This window comes from Saimiri boliviensis, chromosome 4, assembly GCF_048565385.1.
Source record: "Saimiri boliviensis isolate mSaiBol1 chromosome 4, mSaiBol1.pri, whole genome shotgun sequence".
Taxonomy (NCBI): Eukaryota; Metazoa; Chordata; class Mammalia; order Primates; family Cebidae; genus Saimiri; species Saimiri boliviensis.
Window position 1 is genome coordinate 62,386,850 of NC_133452.1, and position 15,300 is coordinate 62,402,149.

A 15,300-nucleotide genomic window follows, 5' to 3' on the forward strand; every position below is an offset into this window, starting at 1 on the left:
CTCATACCTTTACACTCAGGACTCCTTTTTAGATGAAGTCTTGCTCTGTCCCCTACACTGGAGTGCAGTGGTGTGATCTCAGCTCACTGCAACCTCCGCCTCCCGGGTTCAAGCGAATCTGATGCTGCAGCCTCCGAAATAGCTGGGATTACAGGTGCGTGCTACCATGCCTGGCTAACTTTTTGTGTTTTTAGAAGACATGGGGTTTCTTTTTTTATTTTTGTTTTTATTTTTTATTTTATTTTATTTTATTTTATTTTATTTTATTTTATTTTATTTTTTTTTTCTCTAGACGGAGTTTCGCTCTTGTTACCCAGGCTGGAGTGCAATGGCGCGATCTCGCCTCACCGCAACCTCCGCCTCCTGGGTTCAGGCAATTCTCCTGCCTCAGCCTCCTGAGTAGCTGGGATTACAGGCACGCGCCACCATGCCCAGCTAATTTTTTGTATTTTTAGTAGAGACGGGGTTTCACCATGTTGACCAGGATGGTCTCGATCTCTCGACCTCGTGATCCACCCGCCTCGGCCTCCCAAAGTGCTGGGATTACAGGCTTGAGCCACCGCGCCCGGCCTTTATTTTTTATTTTTAGTTTTTGAGACAGAGTTTCGCTCTTATTGCCCAGGTTGGAGTTCAATGGCACGATCTCAGCTCACCGCACTCTGCTTCTTGGGTTCAAGCAATTCCCCTGCCTCAGTCTTCCAAGTAGCTGGGATTACAGGAATGTGCCACCACGCTTGGCTAATTTTGTAGTTTTAGCGGAGACGGGGTTTCTGCATGTTGGTCAGGCTGGTCTCGATCTTCCGACCTCAGGTGATCCACCCGCCTCAGCCTCCCAAAGTTCTGGGATTACAGACATGAGCCACTGTGCTTGGCCTAGACATGGGGTTTCACCATGTTGGCCGGGCTGGTCTCGGACCCCTCATCTTGTGATCTGCCCACCTTGCCCACCCAAAGTGCTGAGATTATAGGTGTGAGCCACCGCGCCTGGCCGAGACTGTGGACTTGTTAACTGAATATTCTTTCATGCTTGCTGATTTTTGTTCTGTGTGCATGTATATTTGGCCCAACCACATCTGCAGGTTCACCCAACTGCAGGTAGAAAATATTACAAAAGCTGGAGCTAGACTCAGTGGTTTATGCCTCTAGTCATGGCAATTTTGGAGGTCAGGTTGGGTGGATTGTTTGAGCCCCAGAGTTTGAAACCAGCTTGGGCAACGTCTCTACAAAATAAAAAAAATTAGCTGTGTGTGGTAGCACATGCCTGTGGTCCCAGCGACTTGGGAGGCTAAGATAGGAAGATGGCTTGAGCCCAGGAGGTTAAGGCTGCAGTAAGTTGTGGTTATATCACTGCACTCTAGCCTGGGTGACAGAGCAGGAACTCCTCTTTAAAAAAAATAAATAGGCCGGGTACGGTGGCTCACGCCTGTAATCCCAGCACTTTGGGAGGCCGAGGCAGGCAGATGACCTGAGGTCAGGAGTTCGAGACCAGCCTGACCAACATGGAAAAACCCTGTCTCTATAAAAAAAATCAATCAATCAATCAATCAATCAGAACAATAAGGAATAACACCAAGAAAAAACTATATATTATTATTATTATTTTTTTTTTTGAGATGGAGTTTCGCTCTTGCTACCCAGGCTGGAGTGCAATGATGTGATCTCGGCTCGCCACAACCTCTGCCTCCTGGGTTCAGGCAATTCTCCTGTCTCAGCCTCCTGAGTAGCTGGGATTACAGGCACACACCACCATGCCCAGCTAATTTTTTGTATTTTTAGTAGAGACGGGGTCTCACCTTGTTGACCAGGATGATCTCGATCTCTTGACCTCGTGATCCACCCACCTCGGCCTCCCAAAGTGCTGGGATTATAGGCTTGAGCCACCGCGCCCGGCCGAAAAAACTATATATTATAACCACTATTTTTTTTTTTTTTTTTTTTTTTTTTGAGACGGAGTTTCGCTCTTGTTACCCAGGCTGGAGTGCAATGGCGCGTTCTCGGCTCACCGCAACCTCCGCCTCCTGGGTTCAAGCAATTCTCCTGCCTCAGCCTCCTGAGTAGCTGGGATTACAGGCAAGCGCCACCATGCCCAGCTACTTTTTTGTGTTTTTAGTAGAGACGGGGTTTCACCATGTTGACCAGGATGGTCTCGATCTCTCGACCTCGTGATCCACCCGCCTCGGCCTCCCAAAGTGCTGGGATTACAGGCTTGAGCCACCGCGCCCGGCCTATAACCACTATTTACATGCCACTTATGTTGTATTATTATAAGTAATCTGGAGATGATTTGAAGTATACAGGAGGATGTGCATAGGTTACCTGCAAATATTATGCCATTTTGTATCAGGGACTTGAACATCTATGAATTTGTGTGTCACTGGGAGTCCTAGAACCAACCCCTGAGGACACCAAGGAATGACTATATTACCTGATAAAAATTGGGGAAAAGCCCCATTATGCCATCTTCCCTCTTAAAATGAACTCTAAAAATATGAGGTGTCCTGTAGTGTGTAACCCTTTCCAGCATTTACATTTCTTTGTGGTTCTTCCTAAGCGGCTGTGGATGGTTCTCACTTCTCTGCCTGTTCCTTGCCTTTCTGCACAGCCGTCTCTCCTCAGTATCCCTTCCAGTCCCAAGCCAGGTGCATGCTGCTAGTCAGGATTCGGATTCATCTGGATTCCAGCATGAAGCACAGAGGTAGCCCTAAGACCTGAAAGTTACTGGATTTATGTAGCCAATTTAAACAACTTCTCCATTGTAATTTGATATTTGAGTGACTAAAGCATCTTGTTATTTCTGAACATTTGGGATCATCCTCCTTTTTGTGCTTTTTGTAAACTGAAGTCTTTTCTGATGACCTTCTCATCTTTCCTCGCCCACATGTCCTGAATGGAAGATTGAACAGTGCCTATCTCTGTGCAGAAGGATAGAGACTAGTAGGCATTTAAATAAAATTATATATTCCTGCAAGCCCTGCAACATTTTTAAAACATTTTTGTACCAATGACAGTCATTTTGCCTGGGGCATCCTAGGCGATTTGTTTAAGAAAAACAGAGAAGCAGCCGAGCGTGGTGGCTCACGCTTGTAATCCAAGCACTTTGGAGGTCAAGGTGGGCAGATCACCTGAGGTCAGGAGTTCAAGACCAGCCTGACCAACATGGTGAAACCCCGTCTTAAAAAAAAAAGAAAAACACAGAAGCATTTTCACTTATTAAATTACCCGCTGGGGATTGGTCTTGTTTGAGAGTTGGTCTCCCAAGTCTTGAAACCTGTGGCATTTTAACTCCATGCAGCTGCAAGCTGCATGGGTCTCATGGACACACGTCTCCTCTTTTAAAAACTTTCCCTGGGCTTGGTCAAGGATTTCTCTCTTTTTTTTTTTTCTTTTTTCCTAGGCTTAACTCAGCTGTCTGAGGGACATAGAACAGACACCCCTCGGAGAGAAAGTTGATTTTGGGGAATGTGCAGATGTGTCGACTGTCCTATAATTTGAGGTTTGTGGTGAGAGGCACAAAAACATTTTGGAAGGGAGAGAATGTCAGAATGAGGAATTCTCCGGAGTCCAGGAGGCAAAGGGGAATGCTCACAGCAGCCTTTACCAGGGTAGTTGTGACAGTGCCTACATAGGCTATAGTCAGGTAGGCGAGAGGAGTGTCTGTGGCATCCTGGGTATCTGGGTGCTCAGTGTCCACCCGGGAGGATCAGGGCTTCTGGCCTTCATCTAGGCAGGTGACCAGGAAATGGAGGTAGCAACGTGCTACCCATCCCCTTTCTGCCCAGCTGTGACACTGACGTGCTCTCCCTGCTTGGAGATACAGGGAGTAGCCTCCACATCCCTATTGTAGCAGTTTTTCTGTATCATGGGGTGGAGTCTGTTTCTTTTTTCTTTCTTTTTTTTTTTTTTTTTGAAGACACAAGGTCTCGCTATGTTGCCCAGGCTGTAGTGCGGTGGCTATTCACAGGCGCAATCCCACTACTGATCAGCACGAGAGTTTTGACCTGCTCCGTTTCCGACCTGGGCCGGTTCACCCCTCCTTAGGCAGCCTGGTGGTCCCCCACTCCTAAGAGGTCGCCATATTGATGCCGAACTTAGTGCAGACACCCAATCAGCATGGCGCACTACAGCCCAGAACTCCTGGGCTCAGAGATCCTCCCACCTCAGCCTCTCGAGTAGCTGGGACTACAGGCACGCGCCACTGCGCCCGGCTGGAGTCTGTTTCTAAGCATGGAGCAGACTGGCTTTCCAGGGTGCTGATGGAGGCAGAAGGAGACTTGGTTCCCTGGTGCTGTTGGACAGAGTGACTCGAGTCTAGAAACAGGCCCATGGTTTACAAAAGAATGAAGACTCGACTCTCCTCCCTGGCTTGCCGAGGGAAGACACAGGAAGACTCAATTTGAATCCAGGTTCTGCCACTTGGCAATGTGACACTGGAGGAGTTACCTGTCCTGGGTTTCTCCGTTTGTCGGAACTGGGACTAAAATAGCTCAGGGTGAGGCACGGGCACATAGGCAGTGGCCGGCCCCGTGCCTGGCGTGAAGTTGGTGGGCTGCAGATGTTACGGCACAAAAAGGAGGATAATCCCAAATGTTCACTCCCCACTGTGCGAGCCAGGGGCAGGTGCAAGGTTTCCAGGCCTTGCAAGTGGGAAATTCCCCAGCTTCCTAATGAGTGAGGCTGATTTGCTGGCTTGGAGGGAAGGGACCCCCCCATGCTGTGTTCTGGGCTACTTCTGGGCTAACCTAGCATCTGTTACTAGTCTATAAATGGACACGGAAGTGTTTTCCAAAGCACAGGCACTCTGGGTGGCTTGAATGCCCAGGCAGTCGCATCAGCACCCTTTCCTCCCACCTCAGCTGCATGAGCTGTCTTGGGTCTCTGCCCACTGCAGGTGGCTGAGATGTGTGCTCTTCCTTCATCACTTTCTAGGGGCTCAGAATTCAGAGGCCAAATTGCCTGCTGTAGGGTTACATGGTGGTGGTTCAGAAAATAGCCTCCTTCCAACCCCACACTGGAAACAAGGAAAAAAAAATAGAAAGGCTTTCTGCACGCCAGGCCACATTGCCGGCAGGCTCCATGCGGCAGCCTGGACTCCAGCCTCACACTGCTCCCTATGTGATGGGCCTGCCGGAGACACATGGTTGGGCCAATGTAATGGTAGAGAAATATACTATCCTTCTCACCACCCGTGGCCCTGGCTGCTGCGTTCTCTCATTGACGCCTGTGTTTTTTCTTCTAGTATTTGCCCATCCTTTTAATGCTTTCAGCTAACCAGAATCTTTGAGTCTGCAATTTTTCTTTTACCATGACCCTTTCCTCCCCAAAATAAACCAACTGCCATCCCCTCCCTTTCTGCCTTTTCTCTGCCAAATGTCATTTGTTTTGTACAGCGTGCCCGCCTCTGACAGCCATCATTTCTCCCCATCTGTTCTGCATCTCAGTCCTGCCCTTGATTGTCAGGAATGGGTTATGTGACCAGTGCAGTTTCCAAGGGCAGGGCCATTCAGGTGACCTGTAGTGTGTTTCCTTCAGAGGCTTCCTACTAGGCTAGGAATCAGGTCTTTAATTTCTACCTGGCGTTGTCCAGCCTTCCTGGACTCAGACACCCAACTCAGATGATGGTGATCCAAAGCGAGGTGTAGTTCCTTGAAATAAAATGGAAGGAGTTGCTAAAATTTACCTCTGGTAAAATAGTTCTTGGACCCTTGAAGTTGGCTTATTATTTATTTTCTGTCAATATCACCCTGTACGTAATGCTTTTCAGGTAGGAGATGGCTTGGTGAGTAGGTATTATTTGCAGTTTCTTTCCCTGCCCCCAACCCGCAGTTTCAATTAAATCTTATTTTGATTTTCATTCCTCTGAAAATTAACAATACAGAGATGAAGAACTGTGCCTGTCTTGCACTATTGTGCACTGTTCTTGCACTAAGAATAGAGCTTCACATCACTGTATGTGTTGCCATTATTAGTGATCTTTGCAGTGATGACTGTGCTCATAGATCACATGGACACACTCTCCCTCTTGCTGCTGTCCCTGCTCCATTCACCTGCCTAAGAGAGGTACTGTATGTCACACACATACCATTCTGTGGCTACGCCTTGAATGGTTCACTGAACATTTTAGATGGCTTTTCTCTTACAGAGTTTCTTTCTTTCTTTCTTTTGCTTTTTTTTTGTTGAGATGGGATTTCACTATGTTGGCCAGACTGGTCTCGAACTCCTGACCTTGTGATCTGCCCACTTTGCCCTCCCAAAGCGCTAAAGTGCTGGGATTACAGGTGTGAGCTACCATGCCTGGCCTCTTTTTTTTGAGACAGAGTCATACTCTGTCACCCAGGCTGGGGTACAGTGGCACGATCTCGGCTCACTGCAACCTCTACCACCTGAGTTCAAACAGTTCTCCTGTCTCAGCCTCCCAAGTAGCTGGGATTATAAGAGTGCACCACTATGCTCAGCTAATTTTTGTATTTTCAGTAGAGACGGGGTTTCACCATGTTGTCGAGGCTAGTCTTGAACTCCTGACCCCAGGTGATCTGCCTGCCTTGGCCTCCCAGAGTGCTGGGATTACAGTCATGAGCCACCATTCCCAGCCAGAAATTTCTTTCTTTTCTTTTCTTTTCTTTTTTTTTTTTTTTTTTTGAGACCGAGTCTTGCTCTGTTGCCCAGGCTGGAGTGCAGTGGTGTGATCTCAGCTCACTGCAACCTCCACCACTCAAGGTCAGTAAATTCTCCTTCCTCAGCCTCCTGAGTAGCTGGGACTACAGATGCATGCCGCCACACCTGGCTAAATTTTTTTGTATTTTTAGTAGAGAGGGGGTTTCACCACCTTTGCCAGGATGGTCTTGATTGCCTGACCTCATGATCCACCCGCCTTGGCCTCCCAAAGTGCTGGGATTACAGACGTGAGCCACCACGCCCGGCCCAGAAATTTCTTGAGATTCTTTTCAGTCCTGCTCTCCACTCATCCTCAACCAAAATGAGAACTCTGTTTGTAGTCAGCTTAATCAGTTGTGAGGATCACACAAATCCACGGTGTCAACATTTAAGGTTGCAATGTACGTTCTTCTCCAAATGTTACTACCTTTGTATCTTACACTATTTATGTCCCTGCTGTCATGGTAGCTGGGGGATCTTAAAGACTTAGTGGTTCTTTTGTTTGTTTTGTTTTAGCGATACTTTGCATCATGGTGCCAGTTCCATTCCAGCTGGGGTCGGGGAGTTGGGGCAGGTTCTGCTTTAGACCCTGCAGCCTGGAACAGAGCACTGTCCCCAGTTTCTTGCCTCATTCCCATACCTGGTGTGTTTGGACCAGATTGTGAAGAGCTCCAAAGCCCTACACTTAAAAATCCACAGCACCACTGGGCATGGTGGTTCACACCTGTAATTCCAGCACTTTGGGAGAGGCTGAGGCAGGTGGATCACAAGGTCAGGAGATTGAGACCATCCTGGCTAATACACTGAAACCTCAACTCTGCTAAAAATACAAAAATTAGCTGGGCATGATGGTGTACACCTGTAGTCCCAGATACTCGGGAGGCTGAGGCAGGAGAATCACTTGAACGCAGGAGGCGGAGGTTACAGTGAGCTGAAATCATGCCATTGCACTCCAGCCTGGTGACAGGCTGGAGTTTGTTGAGCCCAGTAAGTCTAAAATATGATTTCAAAATATAATTAATATAAAACAATTATTAGGGTTGGGCTAATAAACAATTATCCCAGCACTTTGGGATACCAAGGTGGAAGGATCGCTTGAGGCCAGTAGTTCAAGATTAGCCTGGGCAACATAGTGAAACCCCATCTCTACAAAAAGGTTTTTTTAAATGAGCTGTGCCTGGTGGCATGTGGTACCTGTAGTCCTAGCCATTCCAGAGGCTGAGGCAGGAGGATTGCTTGAGCCTAGGAATCAGGCTGCAATAAGACATGATTATGCCACTGTACTTCAGCCAGGGTGACAGAATAAGACCTTTCCTAAAAAACAAACAAACAAACAAAAATAAAAAGAATTATTAGTGAGGTATTTTGCATTTCTTTTACTAAGCTAAGTCTGAAATGTGGTGTGTGTTCTACACTTACAGCACATCTCCATTGGACCAGCCACATTTTGAGTCCTCAGGAGCCAGGTGTGGGCAGTGGCCACCTTCATGTCATGGGCAGCACAGCTCTCTTGAATACCTGAAGTCCTAAGACATCAGGATCCACAACCCCCATCCTTCAACTTATTTGTTTCATGGCTAGAATGTATAAGCACGGACTAAAAAGAGATAATTAAAATTGGGTTTTTTTTTTTAAATACCGAAAAGAGTTAACAGTTTATTATAATTTATTTTATTTAACAATCTAGGAAGTTCGCAGCCATCAGCAGTTGTAGTGCAGTTTCAGGTGCAATTGGGAATTCAGGAATCTCAGTGCAGCTGTTAGTGTAGCGAACCTTGTACGTAAAATACATGCATACTGGCCGGGCACGGTGGCTCAAGCCTGTAATCCCAGCACTTTGGGAGGCCGAAGCGGGTGGATCACGAGGTCGAGAGATCGAGACCATCCTGGTCAACATGGTGAAACCCCGTCTCTACTAAAAATACAAAAAATTAGCTGGGCATGGTGGCACGTGCCTGTAATCCCAGCTACTCAGGAGGCTGAGGCAAGAGAATTGCTTGAACTCAGGAGGCTGAGGTTGCAGTGAGCCGAGATTGCACCATTGCACTCCAGCCTGGGTAACAAGAGCGAAACTCCGTCTCAAAAAAAAAAAAAAATACATGCATACTTTTGATAGCACATGTGAAGGGATCTCTCTAAAATTGACCTCATTGGTTTCGTTCTCAGCAAATTGACCTGGGCCACTCAACATGGCTTTTATTGTGCCTGATGTTAATGCATGTTCTCTTTTTACAATAAATTCATGGCCATCAGATGATATCAATTTGACATACGTGGTATCAGGGCCTTCATAGCCACCATAGGTTTTCTCCTCTCCATCCATTTTGTTCTTTTTTTTGAGACGGAGTTTCGCTCTTGTTACCCAGGCTGGAGTGCAATGGCGCGATCTCGGCTCACCGCAACCTCCGCCTCCTGGGTTCAGGCAATTCTCCTGCCTCAGCCTCCTGAGTAGCTGGGATTATAGGCACGTGCCACCATGCCCAGCTAATTTTTTGTATTTTTAGTAGAGACGGGGTTTCACCATGTTGATCAGGATGGTCTCGATCTCTTGACCTCGTGATCCGCCTGCCTCGGCCTCCCAAAGTGCTGGGATTACAGGCGTGAGCCACCGTGCCTGGCGATCCATTTTGTTCTTATGAAAAAATTCTACTTGGCTTCCCCAGGAACTTTAGCAGTTTCTCATCAGCCTGGCAGCCACCGAAGCTGGGTCCCCACGTAGTGCCACAGCCCCTATTCAAATTGGAGTCTTTTTTTTTTTTTTTTTTTTTTTTTTTTTTTGAGGCGGAGTTTCACTCTTGTTACCCAGGCTGGAGTGCAATGGCGCGATCTCGGCTCACCGCAACCTCCGCCTCCTGGGTTCAGGCAATTCTCCTGCCTCAGCCTCCTGAGTAGCTGGGATTACAGGCACGCGCCACCATGCCCAGCTAATTTTTTGTATTTTTAGTAGAGACGGGGTTTCACCATGTTGACCAGGATGGTCTCGATCTCTTGACCTCATGATCCACCTACCTCGGCCTCCCAAAGTGCAGGGATTACAGGCTTGAGCCACCGCGCCCGGCCTTTTTTTTTTTTTTTTTTAGACAGAGTTTCGCTCTTGTTACCCAGGCTGGAGTGCAATGGCGCGATCTCGGCTCACCGAAACCTCCGCCTCCTGGGTTCAGGCAATTCTTCTGCCTCAGCCTCCTGAGTAGCTGGGATTACAGGCACGCGCCACCATGCCCAGCTAATTTTTTGTATTTTTAGTAGAGACGGGGTTTCACCATGTTGACCAGGATGGTCTCGATCTCTTGACCTCATGATCCACCTACCTCGGCCTCCCAAAGTGCAGGGATTACAGGCTTGAGCCACCGCGCCCGGCCTTTTTTTTTTTTTTTTTTAGACAGAGTTTCGCTCTTGTTACCCAGGCTGGAGTGCAATGGCGCGATCTCGGCTCACCGAAACCTCCGCCTCCTGGGTTCAGGCAATTCTTCTGCCTCGGCCTCCTGAGTAGCTGGGATTACAGGCACGTGCCACCATGCCCAGCTAATTTTTCGTATTTTTAGTAGAGACGGGATTTCACCATGTTGGCCAGGATGGTCTCGAGCTCTTGACCTCGCGATCCACCCGCCTCGGCCTCCCAAAGTGCTGGGATTACAGGCTTGAGCCACCGCGCCCGGCCCTTGGAGTCTTTTTTAAGACTTGATTTGTTCATGTCATGTTTCCCTGGCTCAGTAAGTGGCTCTCAGTGGATGCTGTAAGTGGATGCTTTATGGTCTCCTCACATAAAGTCTTGGAGAAGAGCTCCCAGCGGGAATGCACAAAGCCTGGCTGCTCCTGAATATCTGCAGACAAGATTAAGAGGACACATGCTTCCACAGTGCTGTGTAGCCTTTAACCTCCCAGTACCTAGAGCTGGGGGGCGGTGGCGGGGGGCAAGGGGATTTTCTGTGGGTAGAGGAAATTTAAAAAGAAATCAAGCAATAAATCAAGACTTTGTCTTTGTTTTTTCATATAGTGAAATAGAAGATGAACTCAACTGAATTCAGTGAAGATGTAGAAGAAGGTAAAAAAAATGCCCTTTAAAAAAAAATGTTTTTAACTGAATACTTTTGATTAGGTCATACATTCACATGGTCCAAAAATATACAAGGTTATATCCTGAGAAGTCCCCTCCCGCCCTGGGTTCCCATCTGCCTCCACTCACACACTTGTTACCTTGTATCTCTTTTAAAAAGTTACTTTTTTAAAGCACAAAAAGGTAATATTTTATTTCTCTTTCTCCGCTGCCTTCCCTCCCCAAAAGATTTTTAAACCAATTTTGAACTAAATGCTCCTGGCTCAGGGCTTTATTGTATAGCACTAGTGCCATGAGATAAAGATTGCATTGTTGGGCAGCGCAGCTTTGCTATGACTAGACATCATTATCCGAGCGCTGGTGTCAAAGGGCAGCCGACAGACACCCTGCCGCTCGGAGAACCTGCTAATCTCTGAGCTGCCCTGGTCTTTCCCACTGATCCCTGTTTCTTCTCTGACACAGTTCTAAAAAGTAACACTGTGAAAGTGGAGACAGAGGCGGAAGATGCTGCTCTGGACTGCTCTGTGAATTCCAGGACTTCTGAGAAGCACTCTGCGGACAGCTTCCTCCCTGCCCTCCAGGACTCCAGCAAACGAAAGCAGCTGCTCGGCGATGGCCAGCTAGACTCTGTCCCCAGCGTGAAGAGGCGGCGGCTGATCCCTGAGGTGAGGGCCCGGCTCCTGTTACTCTTTGCTTGGGTCTAACCCTCTCTGATTCCATGATGAATCTCCCTCTTGTTTTGGGCATCCTGGCAACTGCTGAAACGTTAGGCACAGGAAAGTTTTCATTTAAGCTATCCCATCTCTGGCTTCAGTTTCTTGCAGATGTCTTTAACTGGAATTCTTGTCTGTGTCTGGATTCCTGATGGGTAAAGGGAGCCTTCACATTGCAGTGGGTTTTGCATTATTTTGCTGTGCTTTGTAGGGAAAGGCAGGAGCTTTCTGATAGTGAGGACGGTTAATGTAAGCCTACCACACGTGACATTGAAGCTGATTCCCGCAAAAATGGGGCATTAGCTGGAGGTCAGGTCTTTTCCTAAATTAAATCTATCCATCATTTATTTAAATAGAAACTGGATCTCACTATGTTGCCCAGGCTGGTCTTGAACTCCTGGCCTCAAGTGATCCTCCTGACTTGGCCTCCCAAAGTGCTGGGATTATAGGTGTGAGCCATAGTGCAGGGCCAACTCTTTGTTTAATTGGTTTGTTTTAATTCTCCCCTGGTGGATGTTAGGGGAGATCCAAACAAATTGGGAAGTTATACATTTTAGGGATTTGGTTAGGTTTTAATTTGCATAATGGTAAGACTAAGATTTTAACTAGGATTTAAATATACATGTTTACATTATAGTGAGGACCTACATTCTACATCATGGAACATTGAGTGATACTTTTTTAAAATTTGAAATGGAATTTCCTTCTTGCTGCCCAAGGCGGGAGTGCAATGGCACAATCTCAGTTCACCGCAACTTCTGCCTCCCAGGTTCAGGCAATTCTCCTGCCTCAGCCTCCTGAGTAGCTGGCACGTGCCACCATGCCCAGCTAATTTTTTGTATTTTTAGTAGAGACGGGGTTTTACCATGTTGACCAGGATGGTCTCGATCTCTTGACCTCGTGATCCACCCGCCTCGGCCTCCCAAAGTGCTGGGATTACAGGTGTGAGCCACTGCGCCCGGCCCGATTTTGACCATTCTAATAGATACGTGGTAGTGTCTTGGGTTTTTTTGTTTGTTCGTTTAGTTAAAAAAAATTTTTTTTGTAGAGATAGGGAGTCTCGCTATGTTGTCCAGGCTGTTCTTGACCTCCTGGCTTCAAGGGATCTTCCTGCCTCAGCCTCCCAGAGTGTTGGGATTACAGGCAGGAGCTGCTGTGCTAATTTTTGTTTATGTTGCTGTCATTTTGAGACAGGGTCTGTCTGTGGCCCAGGGTGGAGTGCAAAAGCAGTGGCACATCAGGTGTGGTGGTTCACGCCTGTAATTCCTGCACTTTGAGAGGCTGAGGCAGGTGGATTGCTTGAGTGCAGGAGTTCCAGACCAGCCTGGACAATGTGGCAAAACGCCGTCTCTACAAAAAAAGTTAACCAGGCGTGGTGGCGCACACCTGTAGCCCCAGCTACTCAGGAGGCTGAGGTGTGAGAATCGCGTGAACTTGGGAGGCAGAGGTTGTGGTGAGCTGAGATCATGCCATTGCACTCTAGCCTGGGCAACAAGAGCAAAATCCGTCTCCAAAAAAAAAAAAAAGTTACTGCCAAACCCAAGGTCATGTAGATTTTCTCTTATGTTATCTTGTAAGTGTTTTATAGTTTTTCATTTCACATTTAGGTTTGTGATCGATTTTGAGTTGATTTTTGTAAAGAGTGTAAGGACTATGTCTAGATGGATATGTTTGCATGTGGATGTCCAGTTTGGTCCAGTAACGTATGTTGAAAAGACTCTGTCCTCCATCATATTGCTTCTGTTGACTGTCTTTATGCCATTCTAATTCTGAGCTCTCTATTCTGTTCCATTGCTATTTGTTTATTCTTGCCCCAATACAATCGTATCTCGATTACTGTAGCTTTATGGTAAATGTTGAAGGTAGGTAGTATCAGTCCTTTAACTGTGTTCTTTTTTTTTCAATATTGTGTTAGCTATTCTGGGCTTTTGTCTGTCTATATAAATTTTAGGATTAGTTTATTGATGCCAATAAAATAGCTTGCTGGGATTTTGATTGGGATCATGTTGAATCTGTAGATCAAAGTGGAAAGAACCGATATCCTGAAAATACTTAGTCTGCCTATCTATGAGCGTGGAATGTCTCTCCATTTATTTAGTTCTTTAATTACTTTAGTCAGTTTTGTACTTTTCCTCATACACATCTTGTATATATGTATTTTGTTAGGCTTATAACTAAGTATCTAATTTTTTGGAGGCCTGATATAAATGGTATTGTGTTTCTAATTTTAAATTCTACTTGTTTATTGCTGGTATATAGGAAATAAAACTGACTTTTGTATAGTAACCTTGTAACTACAACCTTGCTGTAATTGTTTATTAGTTCAGTTAGTTGTTTTTTTTTTTTTGAGGCGGAGTTTCGCTCTTGTTACCCAGGCTGGAGTGCAATGGCGCGACCTCGGCTCACCGCAGCCTCCGCCTCCTGGATTCAAGCAATTCTCCTACCTCAGCCTCCTGAGTAGCTGGGATTACAGGCACGCGCCGCCATGCCCAGCTAATTTTTTGTATTTTTAGTAGAGACGGGGTTTCACCATGTTGACCAGGATGGTCTCGATCTCTTGACCTCGTGATCCACCCGCCTCAGCCTCCCAAAGTGCTGGGATTACAGGCTTGAGCCACCGCGCCCGGCTTCAGTTAGTTTTTGATTGATTCTTTTGGATGTTTTACATAGACAGTCACATCATGTGCAAACAAAGACAGTTTTATTTCTTCCTTCCCAGTCAGTATACCTTTTATTTCTTTGCTTATTGCATTAGCTAGGACCTTCTGTACAGTATTGAAAAGAATGAGGAGAGGGAGACATCCTTGCTTTGTACCTGATCTTAATGGGAAGGCTTCTGGTTTCTCACCATTAAGTATGACGTTAGCTGTGGGGTTTTTGTAGATGTTCTTTTTCCAGTTCAGGAAGTTTCCCTCTAGTCCTGATTTACTGAGAATTTTTGTTATGAATGGTGTTGGATTTTGTCAAGTGCTTTTTCTGCATTTATTGACATGATCATGTGATTTTTCTTTTTTTGAGACAGAGTTTCGCTCTTGTTGCCCAGTCTGGAGTGCAATGGCGCGATCTCGGCTCACCGCAACCTTCGCCTCCTGGGTTCAGGCGATTCTCCTGCCTCAGCCTCCTGAGTAGCTGGGATTACAGGCATGTGCCACCATGCCCAACTAATTTTTAGTATTTTTAGTAGAGACGGGGTTTCACCATGTTGGCCAGGATGGTCTCGATCTCTTGACCTTGTGATCCACCCGCCTCAGCCTCCCAAAGTGCTGGGATTACAGGCTTGAGCCACCGCGCCCGGCTGTGATTTTTCTTCTTTACCCTGTTGCTGTGGTGGATTTTATTGACTGATTTTTAAATGATGATCCAGCCTTTTCATATCTAGGCTAAATCTAAGTTGGTCATGGTGTATAATTCTTTTTATACATTATTAGATTCAATTTTTATTTATTTATTTGTTTTTTGGAGACAGAGTGTTGCTCTGTCTCCCAGGCTGGAGTGCAGTGTCACCATCTCCACTCATTGCAACCTCCGCCTCCCGGGTTCAAGCAGTTCTCCTGTCTCAGCCTCCTGAGTAGCTGGGACTACAAGATGCATGCTGCCACACCTGGCTAATTTTTTGTGTTTTAGTAGAGATGGGTTTCATCGTGTTGCTCAAGCTGGTCTTGAACTCCTGACCTCAGGTGATCTCCCGTCTTGGCCTCCCAAAGTGCTAGAATTACAGGCGTGAGCTACTAAGCCCAGCCTCTTTTTTTTTTTTAACCCCTGCCTCCCAGATTTAGGCAATTCTTCTGTCTCAGCCTCCCAAGTAGCTGGACTTACAGGCATGTGCCACCATGCCTAGCTAATTTTGTATTTTTAGTAGAAACTGAGTTTCTCCATGTTGGT

General features: G+C 46.6%; 1 protein-coding gene across 1 annotated transcript in view; it reads left to right on the top strand.

The window, feature by feature from the left end:
• The window catches only part of BEND3 (BEN domain containing 3), a 56,302-nt gene that overhangs the window by 15,126 nt on the left and 25,876 nt on the right, over positions 1-15,300 (top strand). Inside the window, exons 2-3 of the mRNA XM_003935932.4 lie at positions 10,646-10,693; positions 11,168-11,370. Coding sequence (XP_003935981.2) covers positions 10,657-10,693; positions 11,168-11,370 — 240 coding nt within the window. The 5' untranslated portion in view covers positions 10,646-10,656. The remainder of the gene's footprint in view (positions 1-10,645; positions 10,694-11,167; positions 11,371-15,300) is intronic.